At 50.2% G+C, this 17,177-nt stretch overlaps 1 protein-coding gene and 1 pseudogene across 2 annotated transcripts; both read right to left on the bottom strand.

Moving 5' to 3' along the window:
* Positions 1 to 1,261: 1,261 nt before the first annotated feature.
* Positions 1,262 to 6,304, bottom strand: TOR1B (torsin family 1 member B). 2 transcript variants are annotated; one of them, XM_032866065.1, is made up of 5 exons: positions 6,068 to 6,304; positions 5,182 to 5,447; positions 3,618 to 3,793; positions 3,046 to 3,173; positions 1,262 to 2,531 (listed from the first exon to the last, which is right to left on the bottom strand). In XM_032866065.1, the coding sequence occupies exons 1-5, from the start codon at positions 6,264 to 6,266 to the stop codon at positions 2,290 to 2,292; spliced, it is 1,011 nt and encodes a 336-aa protein (XP_032721956.1). In that variant the 5' UTR covers positions 6,267 to 6,304; the 3' UTR covers positions 1,262 to 2,289. The 2 variants fall into 2 exon arrangements, with proteins under 2 accessions (XP_032721956.1, XP_032721957.1); XM_032866066.1 differs by lacking the exon at positions 3,046 to 3,173.
* Positions 6,305 to 10,943: 4,639 nt separating this feature from the next.
* Positions 10,944 to 11,345, bottom strand: LOC116872880 (annotated as a pseudogene).
* Between the last annotated feature and the right edge of the window lie 5,832 nt (positions 11,346 to 17,177).

Raw genomic sequence — 17,177 nt, 5'->3', positions numbered from 1 at the left:
AAGCCCTGTGGACTGCGCTCCAGCAAGGACCTCACCGGATGGTGCGGGCTTCTGGCTCGGAGCCCGGCCTTGCTCAGGTGCAGAAGGTCAGCAGGAAGCCCTGTTTTCCCACTGCCTCAGTTCCCTTCCTATGTCATCTTCGGGAGCAAACGCTTGCTAGAAAGAAGCCCAGCTCTCCCTGGAGTTTTCATCCGTGAAACTGTGGCACAGAACCCATCACCCATTCCAGTGTTACTGTGTGCGTGGGGGTCAGGGGGGACCAGACCTGAAGGTAAATACTGGCCAAGTGACGCAGACTCCCCGCCAGCTGGTCCGGGGTGTGGTGTGCCTGACACCCCGAGCTGCTGGACAGCCTTTCTCCCAAGCTTGAACTGTTCAGAGTTACCGAATAAACTAGGGAAAACAAAAACGTTAAGTGACACGTCACAGGATAAAATGTAGGCTTTATTTCATTTTCAGTAGGTCAGTTCAAGTTCCTGTCTATCTCTTACACAGGGTGAGAGAGGATGTGGCCAGTCGTGGCCTCTTCCGGGTACAAGTGCAAAGGTGGCTCACACGTGGTGAGTGAATTGCATCACCATGAACCGGGAAAAGCTTGTCTCTCCCTGACCAGACACTTGAGGGGTTAGAAAGAGCTGGAACTAGGCTTCAGGGCAAGAACAGGTACAAAAAATTTTAAGCCTTAACTGGGCTTTTTTTTTGTTTTTAAATCTGAGAGAGAGCGAGCACACAAGAAGGGGAAGCAGCAGGCGGAGGGAAACGGAAATGCAGGCTCCCCGCTGAGCAGGGAGCCCAACACAGGGCTTGATCCCAGGACCCTGGGATCATGATCTGAGCCAAAGGCAGAGACGCTTAACTGACTGAGCCACACAGACGTCCCTTAACTTGGCATTTTTAAAAGACTAAAGGTGACCCTCTGTAAGGCACTCCTGTGTCATGAAGATGTCCCTTCCGCATCTCACATATAAACACACTGCACGCTGTTCTTCTCAAGGGTCTCTGGTCACGTCACAGCTGTGACACTGACACACACACACACACACACACACAAACCAATTCACACGGGCTGGAATCATCTTATTTCCCGGTCGCCAGCACGGTCCAGCCAGAGAGGGCGCTCGTCCTCGGGACACCCGGGACCAGCCGCGTCACGCGGACTTCATCTGACCTCCAACTGCGACCAGCTATTGCCACACACTGAAGGATAAAAATGCGTAGTTTTTGTAAAAAGTTTCTGATAAAAGGATAGGCAGTTACTCCATTTTTTGGTATCCTTCCCATATTTTAAAATAAGCCACGTCCTATATTTTTCTGTTATACAAGATTCACAAGTAAAAACATCATAAAAACCTACATATCCTTGAGAATTCTAGCATTTCTGGTGCCCAGTGCCTACACTTCTTTGGCAACGCAGAACCCGCCGGCTGACCGCTCTGGCACGTAGCATCCACGGAGACCGAGCTTGTCCTGTGGATTTCAGATGATTCTCTGGAGTAAAGTGAGGGATCGACCCACGCATAAACTTTAACTGACATCTCGCCGCGGGAACAGAGGACTCAAATGCAAAACCGAGGGCCTCATTCTGATTTGACTCTCGTGATGACATGCGACTGGGGGCAAATCTAGCAGCGACTGAAGTTCAGGAGCAGAAGTGGTACCAGGAAGACGGAGATCAACACCAAGTAAGAGAAGGCAAAGGAATTCCAGCCCAGCCGGTCCTGGGCTGCTGCAGAAGCCTCGGTTGGAGACCCCACGCCACAGGCAGCGAGGTCGCCTGGTCGAGGATGCTCCTAGTATGCAGACCTGCATCTCCCTGGACACTGCCTGTGCCTGAAGGTGCCACTGATTTCAAGTGAAAAGCCAGTGAACACTCTCGGAGGTTTTCAGCAGGTGCAAACTGAATGCTCCCCAGGTTGCCACAGGGCCCTTGCACTCCCTGAGTTAGAGCTGCAGCTTCTGAGGTGTGGGTGCCGTGGGGTCAGAAAGGGTCCCAGATCTCACACAGCTGTTTGCAAGGCACTTGTGTCAAGGTCAGCAAGGGGGGAGGGGGCAGGATTTTAGAAGTTCATCGTCCACCACAGTTCACAGATGGATGGCTGTCCAGTCCAAGATGACAAGTACACTCAATAGATTAGTGTCTGTTCAAAACTCAACTCTCAGAAACTTCCACGTCCCGAAAATCCACAGGTGCAAAGTGCAAACCCCACACAGGGCTTCAAAGTGCTTCCGGAAGGCAAGACCCTCACTTGCTGAGCTCCCAGTGGCCTCTTACCCCGCTTGAGTCAGAGGTCAGTGAAAATCCAACCGTGACTGCACAGTCTTGCAGCCCTTGTCTGAGTAGATTTTCTCGCTTTTGGGGAAAAAAGTCATTTCCTCTGCCACTCTGGTGACAATGTCCTCATCTATGACAGAGCCGCGGGCCCTCATCTCTGCCCGTATACACATCTTCACGTGTCTGTACTCCAGAGGGAGGAAGGGGATAAAGTAATCGATGAGGTTCCGGTCTATCAGTCCGCTGTGCCACAGGCCACCTGCAAAGCAAGACACAGCTGGGTCTTCCCATCACTGTCCCTGTCACCTGGCCAAGCTCACTGCTCTTATAGGGCCCATTCTGATCCCAGCTCACAGTACGTTCTTCCTGTCTCTACCCCCTCGAGATTCTCCTTTTATCAAGCGTGCAACAAGTCTGTTAAGGTTACCCCCACTACGGGTGCCTGGGTGGCTCAGTGGGTTAAGCCTCTGCCTTGAGATCATGACCTCAAGGTCCTAGGATCGGGCCCCACATCGGGCTCTCTACTCAGCAGGGGCCTGCTTCCCCCCACCCCTGCCTGCCTCCCTGCCAACTTGTGATCTCTGTCAAATAAATAAATAAAATCTTTAATTAAAAAAAAAAAAAGGTTACCCTCACTACCTTGCTTCTGTTATGGGACGTCCCTACTTCAGCGAAGCCAGAGAGGCACAAGGATTCTGAGGCTCTGTAGAAGGTGTAAAGGAGGAGGGGGCTCCGCTGGCAGGGTCGGGGGTTCCTCGGCCTGGGAGACTCACTGTGCTTATTGTTGAAGACTCCGACAGACAGCACGGGTTCCAAGTCCTTCAGCTGAATGTCTTCCCTCTTTCTTCCCGCCCGCCAAAAGTCAAGGGCAATCTTAGTTATGAGGTCCCCACCGGCATTGCTGAATTTGCCAAAGAAGCAGAATAAAAATTACATGGTAAGATTCTGTGTCCAATCAAGAATCATACCTGCTCTGTGGTTTCTTCTCACCTGGAGGAGGATTTACTAAGTGCTCCTGGACAAGGACACAACGAGCGCCTGCCTTCACGGAGCTGGAAATCTGCTTTTCGAGAACTTGCCGCACAACGCTGACTTTTGACGAGCCTCGGAGGCATGGGCAGGTAACGAAACTGCCAGTTACCAGCAGTTTCTAATTCATTTTCTCAGGCCCTCCCACTCCTTGCCACGCCGATGGTAGCAACCGCGAAGTAAAAGAAATCAACAATTTCCTTTCGCCAGGCACCTCTGTCCCTGGGCAACAGGATGCTGACGGTTGCCAGGACCTCCTTCTAGCACCGGGAGAATGAGGGCCTTGTGTGCCCCCAAGAAACCACCTCACGCTGACCTGAGAAAGATGAAGATGGCCTTCCGGTAAGACACGCCATCGACCTGCTCGTAGTAGTCTAGAAATGGCTTGATTGCGTCGATGACCCCGGGGTGCAATTTGTCCATCTCATCAAATATGAACACGGAGCTCGCACACGCACTCACGTTACCCCGAATCCATCCTTGTAACTGGTCCTAGACCAACCATAAAAGAAAGAGGGTGCAGAGGCTCAAAGGAGGTGCTGAGGGGAGGAGAAGCACAGCACGGTTCCCCCACTCCGCAAGATGGCAAATTGGGGCTCTCTGGGCCTTCACGAAGAGCTCTCGGAAACTGCATCCTAACCTCCATGCACTGGGTAACAGCTTTTCTGTAACTGTATCTGTAAAAAGTGGAAGCTGACAGGAAAAACACCTCTTTGCACCTTAGCACCTAACTCAAGTAATGTGCAGAGCGTGACTCTTTAAAGGTATAAGAGGAGCAAGAAACATGAATATTCATCGGTCACGGTTAAGCAGCCCATCATGTCAGCTTACCCTGGCCTGAAAGCTCACGTTAATTTTAGCAGACAGACGGATAAGCAACTGGAAACTGAAAGAGCCTTGCACAGTGCCCCAAACCAGCGCCTGGACTGATGCAGTGAACAAAAGAGCTGGTACTTCATGGAAAGCATTTTGCCCTATGCTTTCCCAAGACAAAGACACCCAAGCAACAAGTCCTCTACCCCAAAATGTGAAAGGCTCTAGAGGCCCCCTCATCTAATTACTGTATTTCTAGAGGTTCACGAAAGGATTTGGAAAAACAAGAACAATTCCTTCATTTCAGCAATCTTTGGGCTCAGTCTGTGCGGCAAAGAGCCACTTTCACTTCCCTTTCAGTTCAGTTTCTGTTTCTCATTCAGGTCCTCCCCCAACAGCAGGACTATTAACCTTTACAAGGACGACCCTAGACAACTTAATATAAATTAAATGTAGACAGTATCTCCAAAGGAGGAACGGGCTTAAGAATCAGTTCTTTGAGGCTTGCATTTGAAGAATGAAAGCAATGCCAAGGATTTGAATGTAAAGAAAGAAAATAAAAGCGACTGGGTGGGGGTGGGATCCTCTGGTCTACAGCCCTAACTGCCACGTGCTAACTGCAGATGCTGCGCCATTGGTGGGAGACCTCGATGAAACCACATCAGAACCAATCATTTAAGAGCGTTCCGCTGCACCAGGGGCTGGGACGGAAACACCGAATGCTCATTCAATGCAGAACGTGGCTGCCCCAGAAACCTCGAATCTGGAGATTTGGGCCCAAGTTTCTGACTTGCCACAAGGACACAGAGATTGTAAGGCGCCAATCCCCTCATGGCTGTCTTTTAATGGAAGTAACGTTTCCTGCCCCACTTTATCATTTTGGAATCAAATGAGAAAAACGTTGTAGGAGAGCTCTGCAACAGCAAAGCGCTACTGGGGACAAGGTGCCTTAACTCAGTGGGGGCCCAGGGCTACTGCAGTGCAAAGGAAAGCAGCAGAGGCCAGAGTTAGCAGGTCGCCCAGACCAGTATGAGTGGCCAGTGGGCGAGATAAAGGGATTCTCTTGCCTGGTACAGTTTTATCTGCTGCTCGTGAGGAAAGTGCAGGGTGGAGACAAACAGGTGGACAAAGTTACTCTTCAGGCCTTTTGAGTGAAGATTTTCTGCCACAATTTGGCTGACAAAATTCTTGCCTGTGCCGGCCCAGCCATGTAAGGAAAGAGTCAGCGGTTTCTTGGGATTCTTGTTGTTCTTGAAGCCCGTCAGCGCCTTGAGAATCACCTCTGTGGCCAGATGCTGCCCAAACAGCTTCTCCTCTAATTCCAGCTTGAGGGCTGCAGGAGCCAGCCGGAGAACAGAGAGAAAAATACACATTAGACAGACACCAGAAAAGCAGCACTTTCCCCAGCAGGCCAAAGCGAGAAGCACGTATTAGCAAGCGGTCCAGCAGGGCGTCTGCCAAACCCCAGGGCTGGCCCGGAGGCAGAACCTCGGGTTGAAAGTCACACGATGCCACTTCCAAGGCTATGCATTAGACAGATGTCCTCAATACTCCGGTGTCTGATAAGGAAGCTAACGTGTTCGTTCATCCAAGGATTAGCCTTCTCTTGACTGAGCTACAGGGTATGCCCCAGCCGCCCCTGCTGGCTTGTAAGAAAACCAAGAGCCGAGTGTGGGCTTTCAGGGTAGCCGCCGCACGTATGAAAACTACTTAATAGGACTGACGGTGCAAAGCGCTGGGCGCGGGCCTTTCGCTTCTTCTTACTGTACTCGCAGGGAGTCCGGGGCGTTTAAGAAGGAGCTTACGCAGATCTCCACGATCTGGAGCGTGGGCCTCAGAGAGCAGGGCTTCCAGGGCTGGATTTCGGACCGAGACCCCGTCGGTGCCCCCCGCCCCCGCCCCCGCCCCAGCTCAGGGTGAGCGCCTCGCCCCTCGCGGGCAGACCCGCCCTACCCGACGCGTTGAGCCGCTGCTCCTCGCGGCAGCACTCGGCGAAGCGGCAGTAAAGGTCCTTGTAGGACAGGTAGCCGGTGAGCGCCGACGCGGCCCCGATGGCGATGCCCACGGTGATGGGCTCGAACGCCGCCACCGCGTGGACCGTCAGCAGCAGCCCCAGGGTCACCCCACGTCCCAGGCTAGCAGCCCGCCACATCGCCCCACTCGTGGCCCGCCAGCCTCCGCGCCGTACTGCCCGCCAGCCCGCAGCCAGACCGGACTTCCGGCTGCGTCACTTCCGCCCCGCCCCTCCTCCTACCCCGGGATGACCATACTGGCGGAGGCGGGGCTTTTGTGCCGCCATCTTTGTGCGGGGCGCCAGAGCTGTCCGGGGCTTCGGCTGTCACGAACCCGGTGCCTGCTTCTCACGGTTCTGTGTCCTAGACGTTTTCCGAGCCCCCACACGTGGCTTTGTCATCCCTCCCCCTGGAGCTGCGGGGAGCCTTCCCATGTCTGCCCACCTGCCTGCCTTCCTGAGACGGCCGGTCTGCGCTCTGCGGGCCCACCCGGGGAAGGCACGAGGAGTGCTGGGCTCCGGCGCACGGTCAGAGCCGCAGCCCGTCGTGGCCTTGCGCAGGCTGCGAGGCCGGCCCTGCGGCGGGTGCTGGGAGGACCGCAGGGAAGCAGCGGGAGTCGGTCCTGGCGGTGCGCGGCCCCCAGGCAGACGGTGGGCAAGGGCCCCGCGCTGAGCGGTGGGAGCAGCCCGGGGCCCGGGGAGCAGGGACGGCCTCCGTCTAAGCTGAGAACTCGAGGAGCTTCTCGAGCAAGAAGGGAGGAGTGGAACGCTTGCCCAGAGAACAGACAGTGCGGTGTGGGGGAGTATTTCCCACGCTGGAGGCCGGCGAGAACGAGGACGAGGCTGGAAAGGGAAACCCTGCAGGCGCCGGAGGGAGTCCGCGCTCTGTGCGGGAGGCCATGGGGAGCCACGGAAGATTGCACACGGGGAGCGGCGGGGGCAGAACAGAGACCACCCTGGCTGTTGGGTTCAGTGAGGAGACTGGTCCAGGGGATCTTGGCCCAGGCTTTCCTGAAACGGGTTGAGTTACCCATCAGCCAGCCGCTGGACAGATGTTTGATGAACACTGGCTCAGTGTCAGATTCGGTGCCACATGCTGGGGATACAGCGGGAGCAGGGCAGAGGCCCAGGCCTCGCAGAGCTCTCGGTCTGGGGCGAGGGAGACAGACGGGCGGCAGGTGGGTTACCGCCAGTGCGGTCCGTGGTGTGACGTGGGACGCCCAGAGGAGGCACCTTACTCAGTCTGCGGGCTGGGGAAGGCTGTCCTCCCTATCTCAGTTGAGACCCGAACAATGAGTAAAATTGCTGTGGGCTTAGATTCCATTGGGTGTGCAAGAAGAGCAAAGTATCATCTTAAAATGTTGATGCACTAGACAGGAAACTGGGTCTTTTGTAACCATATAAACTTATGATGAAAATGTTCAATGTCGATCTATGCATGTATGTATGAGCAAACACCATGTGAGGACCCCTCCCTGGAAATCATACCCTGCTTAGAAGGCATTGACTCTTTTTTTTTTTTTTTCATTTATTTATTTGGCAGTGTGAGAGCACAAGTAGGCAGAGTGGCAGGCAGAGAAGCAGGCTCTCCACTGAGCAGGGAGCCTGATGTGGGGTTTGATCCCAGAACCCTGGGATTATGACCCGAGCTGAAGGCAGACGCCTAACCAGTTGAGCTACCCAGGTGCCCCAAAGGCATGGACTCTTCACCCCCATGTTAACTCTGCATTTACTTTAAATAGTTGGTGCCTCCCTTCTGGATTAGTAGCTCCTAGGAAAGGACACACATAGGGACCCAGAGCTTTGTTCTCTGGCAAGATGGCCTCCTTCCTCTCCACGGTCAGCCTCTTTGTTGCCACACCTTCCCTGTCTCCCACCCTACAGTCCTGACCTGCCCTGAGGCTCTCTTCTAGACCCCTTCTGTCTCCCTGCTCTCTCCCTGGGTGAGAGGACCCAACTTTCTCCCTCAAGACCCTACATCTGGCTGCACACTGGACATCTCCATTTGGCTATTCTCCAGACAGCTCAGTACCCAGACAGTCAAACAGAAAACTTGACTGTTTTCTGCAAATGTCCCTCCCCCCGTGGTCCTTATCTCAGGAAGTGGACCCGTCTTCCACCAGCTGCATAGACCCAAAGCTAGTGGTTGTCCCGGATTCTTTTCTCCCCGAGTCCTCCACTACTAATCCATCGGCAGGTTGCTGACCCCATGTTCAAAACCTCTCCAAAGCTCTTCAGGCATCATCTCAATCTCCTTGGCCACCCCCAGTCCAAGCCTCCATCATGGATGGCCACGGTAGCCCTGTAGGGGGTCCCCTGCCTCTGCATTCTCCCTGATCTGTACTGTCCAGGACAGAGACAGGTGGTGTTTTTGTAAGGGCCTCTTTAGCCAGAGTGGCCCCACCTTGGTTGAACAGCCATTTTGTTGTTTATGCAGTAAAACTTAAATTGACCCTGCCCTCCCCCAGGGGAACTTATTTAAAATCAAGTCCGGGAAACCAGTCCCAGGTAACAAAGCCCAAATACAAGGGTGGGTCAGGTCAGGTGGAAATAACAGGCGGAACGCAGGGATGAGTCGGGTAAGGTGGAGACATCCAATCAGTAAAGCGCGCATACTGTCTCCGTAGCTACCAAGGAGTGTGGGCCCGCCTTTTGCGGGGGGCAATTCTCACCAAGGTGATAGGCTAGTGCAAATGTCTACTATGGGGTGAATTGTCAGTTGACCACCCGTGTGTGACCTAGCATGGCTGTGCAGCTTTCTCTGTGTATTGCAATCTCATTGGCCACCTGTGTGTGGCCAGGCCCAACCACATGGCCTTTGTTCTATAAAAGTTAGTCTGTGAGGCAGGGAGGGGTCATCCTCTCTGTAAGGGCGGCCCCGACCGGTGTGTTTGACGGTCGGTTTGATTCTTTTTTTTTTTTTTTTTTTAAAGATTTTATTTATTTATTTGACAGAGAGAAATCACAAGCAGATGGAGAGGCAGACAGAGAGAGAGAGATACAGGCTCCCGGCTGAGCAGAGAGCTCGATGTGGGACTCGATCCCAGGACCCTGAGATCATGACCTGAGCCAAAGGCAGCGGTTTAACCCACTGAGCCACCCAGGTGCCCCGGTCGGTTTGATTCTTGATGCTTGGCGCGAAACAAAGCTTTGCTTGACCTTCACTTTGTATCAGTCTTGCTCCTTTGACCATGGACCCATTATTGGGGGACCCAACATTGGGGACCCAACATTTTCACGACAAATGGGATCATGTAACTCCTGCGCTCAACCTGTCCATGGCTTCCAAAATCCCTTAAGAAAAAATACACCCTTTTTATTCTGACCTCAAAGCTCTACCTGATGTGCCCCTGACTTCCTCTCAGACCTTCACATCCCACATACTTCCTTGTTCTCAAACCCACAGCCTTGTCTCTCTCCTGAGCATGCCGTTCTTTCTGCCTGGACTCTTGCTTCGGAGTGTCACCTGGCTAAGATCTTTCAGGCCTCAACTTGAGGCCCACCTGCTCTACCTAAAGTAACCTCACTTCCACCCCTCGTGGCCCACTGTCCCTATCACCCTGTTTGTGTCCTTTCCTATTGGACCTATTGTCCATCTCTTGCACTGGACTGAGGTCTTCAAGAGGGACTTTATCTGTTGTGTTCTGTTTCTCTAACTCTCAGAACTGTGCAACATATACAGTAGGTGCTCAGTAAACATGTTTAACATCCAAGAATAGCATACAAACTGATTTGAGGGCCAGATATGCCACGATAGACTAAATGTTCCCATCCCCCAAAATTCATATTCTGACTCTGACGGTTTTAGGAGGAGGGGCCTTTGGGAAGTAGCTGGGTCATGAGAATGGAGCCCTTAACATTAAGATGTTGATAATTGGGGAAACTGGGTGAAGGCTATATGGAAATTCACTGTACTATCTGCAGATTTTCTGTAAATCTAAAATAAAAGGTTTCTTTTGTTTAAAAAAAAAGCAATTTTGTCTGTGCTACTCTCTGACAATCAGTGATACTGTAAAAATCATAATCACATGAGCTTTAATTCTTCTAAACTGAAGTTGGTTTGTGCAAGTGTGTAAATTGCACTTGATGGACAGAAATGCTCGAAAGACAGAATGAAGCATATGTGAAACGGGTAAATTGTCTATCTTATATCTGTGAAAAGGAATGAGGGGTGGGCTGTGTAGGACACAGTAGCAGGAGCTCTGGACCCTTCATGCTCTGGCACTGTCCTTGTAGAGAGAGAATCTGATTGGCCCAACCTAGATCAGATATCTTGACCTTGGATCAACTAACCATGGGCAGGGGTGTTGTGCCAAAGTAGCCCCCAGTTTGGACTGTTCTACACATTTCTATGGCATTTTGTTCCCCTAAAATGTATTTCCTGACTTGCCATTTGATCATTTATTATGAAGCTGGCCACTGGAATCCATAGAGGGTTGGAACACAGCCACAAGAGTAGAGGACCTCCAGGCCCCCTCATAAAGAGCTCTCTGGGGGACAAAGACACATTGGAGCCCCAGTGGTGGACATAGCTGAGCCCAACAGTTGCTCTCCAACTACATAATCATTCTGACACTGCTTTGTGCTCCATTCCTGCTCTTTTAAAAAAATTTTAAAAATTTTAAAAAGAATATGTATTTCAAATGGACAAAAAAATTACTACCATTTACTGTATCTTAGGATACATTGCCTTAGAATGGGAACCTCCAGTACTCTGAGGTCTGCAAGATAGATCTAGAAACCTGGTTTCTTTAGAAAAATGAAGACTGTGTAAGTCAGATGAGGGAGAAGGTAGTGACAGCCAATGGCTCTTTTTTATTAATTGCTATAATACCGTCCTTCAGTGGCTGAGGGAGTTTCATATTTTCTTTAGACATTGTTAGGCACCAAAAGTCTCGTAGGACAACTTTGATGCTATGTGACTCTGCCATTTTCCTGGCACTGATGAGGCTCTTGGGTGACCACCTCATTAGAACTACTACTCCATTCATATTAATTTTTGTTACAAATCTTACAAAGGGGAGTGATTCTGGGCATTTAGATCCACATTCTGTCTTAAGGCTGTCTGTTCGGTTTTCGTAAATTGTCCAAGCCTGTGCTGGCTGCCGTCCTGTGTCACGGTCACTGGAAGCCTGGCGACTTCTTCACCCTCCACTCAACCCCTGGCCCTCGTGTTCTACCACTCCCTTTACTCTTTCTGTCATCGCTCTGTTGCAGCATTGCTTTCAGTGTTTAAATTGTTGATTGAAAATATTCAAAACCACCAGCTTGACTCCTCAAGGCTGTCATAAGATGAAAGAGCGACCAGAAAAGTCTTGGAAGGGTGTGATCCTGCTGGAGACAGGGCTCGGCTCTCTGGTTTCCCTGCAGGCTGAGATTTTCAGGACCAGAGACAGCCCCCCCCCCCCCCCCCCCCGCCCTGCCCTGCACCTGTTTCCTGGGGAGCTTTGAATCTGTCAGAGGAGGTGAGCCTACCTGTTAGCTTGTGAACCTACCCGAAACTGGGGAGACCTGGGGAGGGAAGCACTAGAGGGTGCTCGTGAGCTGCTGGTCTCAGCACTCAGAGAGGTCCATTCGAATCCTGACTCTATCACTTACTACTTCTGCGACCTTCACAAGGTCACAAAAAATATTGACAACAAAAAAAAGTTCAAAAGCTAGATTACTTAAAATGCCGATTGTTTACATTAAGCCCTGTTCTCATCCAAGTCCTATCAGTGTCTATATTACCCAGAGGGGTTCTCCTGGGGGTGCACGATGGTTGGTGTTTTCCTTCTCTCATTTGTAACTTCGCACACAATGATACCCAGTTTGTTTCTAGGAAATCTTACAGCTATAGAATATTACATATGTGTTTAAACAGCTTTGCTGAGCTAGAGTTGACATGCAACAAACTGTGCATATTTAATGTGTACAGTTAGGTAAATTTTAACATCAGTGTATACCTGTGAAACCATCACCATGGGGACCATCACCCCCAGAAGATTCCTCTCTCATTTTGTCATCCTTCTCTCTCATTTTCCCTCATGCCCCCTCTTCTGCCAGCCATAGATTGGCTTTTAACCACTGTAGATTTTTTTTTTAAAGATTTTATTTATTTTATGACAGAGAGAGATCACAAGTAGGCAGAGAAGCAGGCAGAGAGAGAGAGAGAGAGGGAAGCAGGCTCACCGCTGAGCAGATAGCCCGATGTGGGACTCGATCCCAGGACCCTGAGATCATGACCTGAGCCGAAGGCAGAGGCCTAACCCACTGAGTCACCCAGGCGCCCAATCACTGTAGATTTTTAATCACATATAATGTTGCACGTTTTAGAAATAACATTATGTATTTGTGTGTGTGTGTGTTAAGTGCTTTCTACTAAATGCCAAGTTCTGGGTGCATGAAGTCATTATCTCAGTTAATTCTAAAGCACCCTGTGAAGCAGCAGTGAAAATCTCCATTTTACAGATGAAAGAGTTGAGATCCAGAGGGGTTAGCTAATGTGCCTGATATGCCTACTACAGGAGACAAGCTGCCCAGGTTCAAATCCTGCTTCTGCTATGACCGTGTGTATGACCCTGGACAGGTTACTGAACCTCTCTAGACCCAGGTTCCTCATTTGTAGAATGTTTGTAACAATAGTCTCTTTCTTACGGGGTTGCCCTGAGGGTCACTTGAGATGATGAGTGTCAGTGCAACTAACTGAGCAGGGAGCTCTGGCGGGACGACTAAACATGTGGTCATGGTGGGGGATGTAAATGCAACCGGACAGATGTGCAGTGCACGATGGGAACCGGGGAGCCAGTAAAGGGAGTGTTGGTGTGGGAATCAAGGCTTCTGGAAATGTACCTCCTTGATACCTTGAACTCCCGGACCACTACTGTCTGTTCTGTTCACATTGGAAAGTTCTCATCCATCTTCTAGGACCCAAAGTCTTCCTGTGTGTTGGCGACTGTGCCTGTCCCCCTAGGGATTCCAGTAAGCAAGAAAGAGTCGATGCCGCCCAGCAGGACTCCCCTCTGGTTGTGGGAGTGGGGCACATCCCCGCAATTAGAGTTCAGTGTCCTCAGTGCCATGGCAGGGTAAACAATTGCCATTGCGCACTTATAATCCCTTGAAACTCTTTTTAGACTTTATTTATTTATTTAAGAGAGAGAGAGCGAGTGAGAAAGAACAATCAGGGGAGGGGCAGAGGGAGAGCGGGAAGCAGACTCTTCGCTGAGCAGGGAGCCCAATACAGGGCTCGATCCCAGGACCCTGAGATCATGACCTGAGCTGAAGGCGGACACTTACCTGACTGAGCACCCGGAGGCCCCTCCCGTGAAAGTTTTTCATCCAAGTTCTACCAGCGTCACCTAAGACTGACCAGCTGCTGCATGGACAGTTCTTTATAAATACAATATTATTGAAAAGCGTCCCAAGGTGTTGCTACTGCTACTGTTGAAACGCTTCTGAAAGATTTCTGAAGAAGCTTTCTCCTCCTCGTGCTTATACGTACTGCTCTAGTCCCTCACTATTGTTCCCTGACCGCCGCCAGTCCCCCAGTCAACCACAGAAGGATGGACCAAGGGCGGGCTCTGGAATGACTGGCCTGGCTTGCAAACCCAGCCACACCACTGCAGGCCATGGGTCCTTAGCAATCGCTTATTTCCACTTGAGTCTCAGATGTTCACTCATGAATTCTCTAGAGAGAATTCAGAGTGTTTAACTAAAAGCTGGCTTCTTCTCCCCCTGGGACCCAGCCACCCTCTTTGACCTCCCGAAAGGGTATGTGCCCAAGGGCCGCCAACCCCCTTGATAGCAGAACGCTGTGGGCAAAGGAAATCCACTGCCCAGAGGGATCACATTGCTGAGGTCCAAACCCAGTGCTGGAGAAGATGGCTAATGGATGGCATCCACAGAGACTGTGGGTTTCAAGCTAAAGAAAACACTGGCACTGGATTAAGCAGCAAAAGGAAGTGGATCCTCAGGCGGTGGGAGACACACAGTACCTCACAGAACGTGCATAGGAGCTGGGCATCAAGGGAGGGACATGAGTCAGGCCTGGAGTGCCCGCTTCTCCCCCTCCTTCTCTTCCATCACCTTTCCTTTGTGGGATCTGTCCCATTCTCTGCCCAGCACCCCGCTTTGTGTGCGCTGCTCCAGACACCCACAGACCACACACTCACGGCTTCTTCTCCTCTCCCCACTCTCAACTCCAATTCCAGATTCCCAGGGAAGGGATTCGATTGCCCCGGCCTGGCTCAGGGGGCCCCTGACCCAGCCAGCTGCAACCTGGGGTGACCTGGGGTGAGACCAGGACAGCATCCCCTGGTATGGAACAATGAGGAAAAGACCACTCCCCAAAAGAGATCCACCTCTAGTATGGATCTCCCAGTCTCCCCTAGCATGGCCCCCATGTCTGCCCGCCATTCTCCCTCTGCCCAGCAGCCCTGCTCAGCCCCATTCCAAACCTAGGTCCTTTCATTCATTTACTCAACCTGAGAATTCTTTCTTACTCAGCCTTTTGTTCCTCTCAGACCTTCAATAGGTTGGATAAGGTTCACATACCTGGGGGAGCGCCATCTGCTTTCCTCCCTTTACTGATTCAAATGTTAATCTCATCCAGGAACTCCCTCAAAAACACACCCAGAAATAACGTTTAACCAACTATAGGGGCACCTCATGACCTAATCCAGCTAACACATAAAATTAACCATCACACTCTTCAAAAGAGACCAAGGGTGACCGTTTTCTTTGCACCTTCAGGCTGGTGACAGTGCTTTACCCCTGGTGGGGAAGAGGGGGGTGTCTTGTCAAGAATGGCAGAGGGGCTCAAATTTCACTCTGCTTGCAAATTCACATGCTGGCTTTCCAGGTTCATAGAGGCTGTCAAGGACATGAGCTTCCCAGGTCAAAGATAGGGACTTTGTTACTTCCGGCACAGATGTCAATAAGTTTTTGTGAAATGAATGGATGGTTGGATGGTCTGCAATCCTAAGCTACATACCCAGGAAACGGCAGTCACCTAGATCCTTTGGGGGAGCAAAAGCCCCCCCAAAGTCAGTTCAAGAGATAAGGTCGAAAACACGACCAATTTGGCTATAGCTGGCAAAGTTGAAGATGTGTGTGCCCTATGACCCCAAAATTCTACTCTTCAAGCCTTTCTCACATTATGGCGCATGAAGGAAATGAACGTATGAGTCCATCCTACTGGGTTCAGTGGAGGGGCTGCTGGGTGAGGTGACTGCGTTCAGGGCTCTGGCTTCCCTGGGCTCTTCCCCACTGCCCGCCTACAGCCCATTCATAGCATACATGGTACAAAGCCCAGCCCTAGAAGGACTCACACTTGTGCACAGGAGACACATTTGAGGATGTTTGTTGAGGCTCTGTTTGTAATATTAAACGTTGGAATCAAGCCTAATTTCCCACCACTAGGGGAATGGGTAAGCAAACCACTGTAGAGTCCTATAGTGGAATATTATGTGGCAGGTAAAAATGGATGACCTTATACTATGTGTATGAATGTCTACATGTTTCAGCAACCAGAGTTGAATGGAAAGTGGCAACAGGATATGGCACAGAACACCATTTATTTATCTATTAAAACGTACATGTGCTCCAACTTCAAGTTATAGTACAAAGCTGTAATCAAGACAGTGTGGTACTGGCACAAAAATAGACACATAGATCAATAAAGCAGAGTAGAAAACCACAATTATGTGGTCAATTAATCTTCAACAAAGGAGGAAAGAAGATGCAACGGGAAAAAGTCTGTTCGACAGATGGTGTTGGGAAAACTCGACAGCTACATGCAAAAGAATGAGCCTGGCCCAGTTTCTTACACCGTACACAAAAATAAATCCAAAATGGGTTGTGCACCTACCTGTGAGCCCTGAACCATAAATCTTAGAAGAGAGCACAGGCAACAATTTCTCTAACATCGGCTATAGCAACATTTTTCTAGATATGTCTCCTGAGGAAGGGAAATAAGAACAAAAATAAACTTCTGGGGGTGCCTGGGTGGCTCAGTGGGTTAAGCCTCTGCCTTCGGCTCAGGTCATGATCTCAGGGTCCTGGGATCGAGCCCCACATCGGGCTCTCTGCTCAGCGGGGAGCCTGCTTCCTCTCTCTCTCTCTCTGCCTGCCTCTCTGCCTACTTGTGATCTCTCTGTCAAATAAATAAATAAAATCTGTTTAAAAAATAAATAAATAAACTTCTGGGACTACATCAAAATAAAAAGCGTCTGCACAGTGAAGGAAACAATCAATACAACTAAAAGGCAACCTACAGAATGGTAGAAGATATTTGCAAATGGCATATCTGATAAAGGTCAGTGTCCAAAATATATAAAGAACTGATACAACTCAACACCCAAACCCCAAATTTAGAAATAGGCGGAAGACATGAACAGACATTTCTCCAAAGAAGACATCCAGGTGGCCAACAGACACATGAAAAGATGCTCAACATCACTCATCACCAGGGGAATGCAAATCAAAAAAACAGTGAGCGATGACCTCACACCTGTCAGAATGGCTAAAATCAACAACACAAGAAATGACAAGTGTTGGCAAAGATAATGGAGAAAAAGGAAACCTCGTGCAGTGCTGGTGGGAACGTAAACCAGGGCAGCCACTGCAGAAGACAGTATGAAGGGTCCTCAAAGAGTTAAAAAAAAGAACTATCCCTACAATCGTATAATCACACTACTGGGTATTTACCCCAGAAATATAAAAACACTAATTCAGAGGGATACAGGCACCCCATGTTTGTTGCGGCATTATTTTAAATAGTGAAATTATGGAAGCAGCCCAATAGATGAACAGATAGGAAGATGTCTCACACACACACACACACACACACACACACACGGTGGAGTGTTATGCAGCCATAAAAAAGAATGAAATCTTGCCATTTACAACAACGTGGATGGATCTAGAGAGTATTATGTTAAGCGAAATAAGTCAGAGAAAGACAAATACCATATGATTTCACTCATATGTGGGATTTAAGAAACAAAACAAAATGGAACAAGCAAAGGAAAAAAAGAGAGGGACAAACCGAGAAAGAGACTCTTAACTATAGAG

This window comes from Lontra canadensis, unplaced genomic scaffold, assembly GCF_010015895.1.
Source record: "Lontra canadensis isolate GAN:19392208 unplaced genomic scaffold, GSC_riverotter_1.0 scaffold30, whole genome shotgun sequence".
NCBI lineage: Eukaryota > Metazoa > Chordata > Mammalia > Carnivora > Mustelidae > Lontra > Lontra canadensis.
This window is presented reverse-complemented; position numbering and strand designations above follow the sequence as displayed.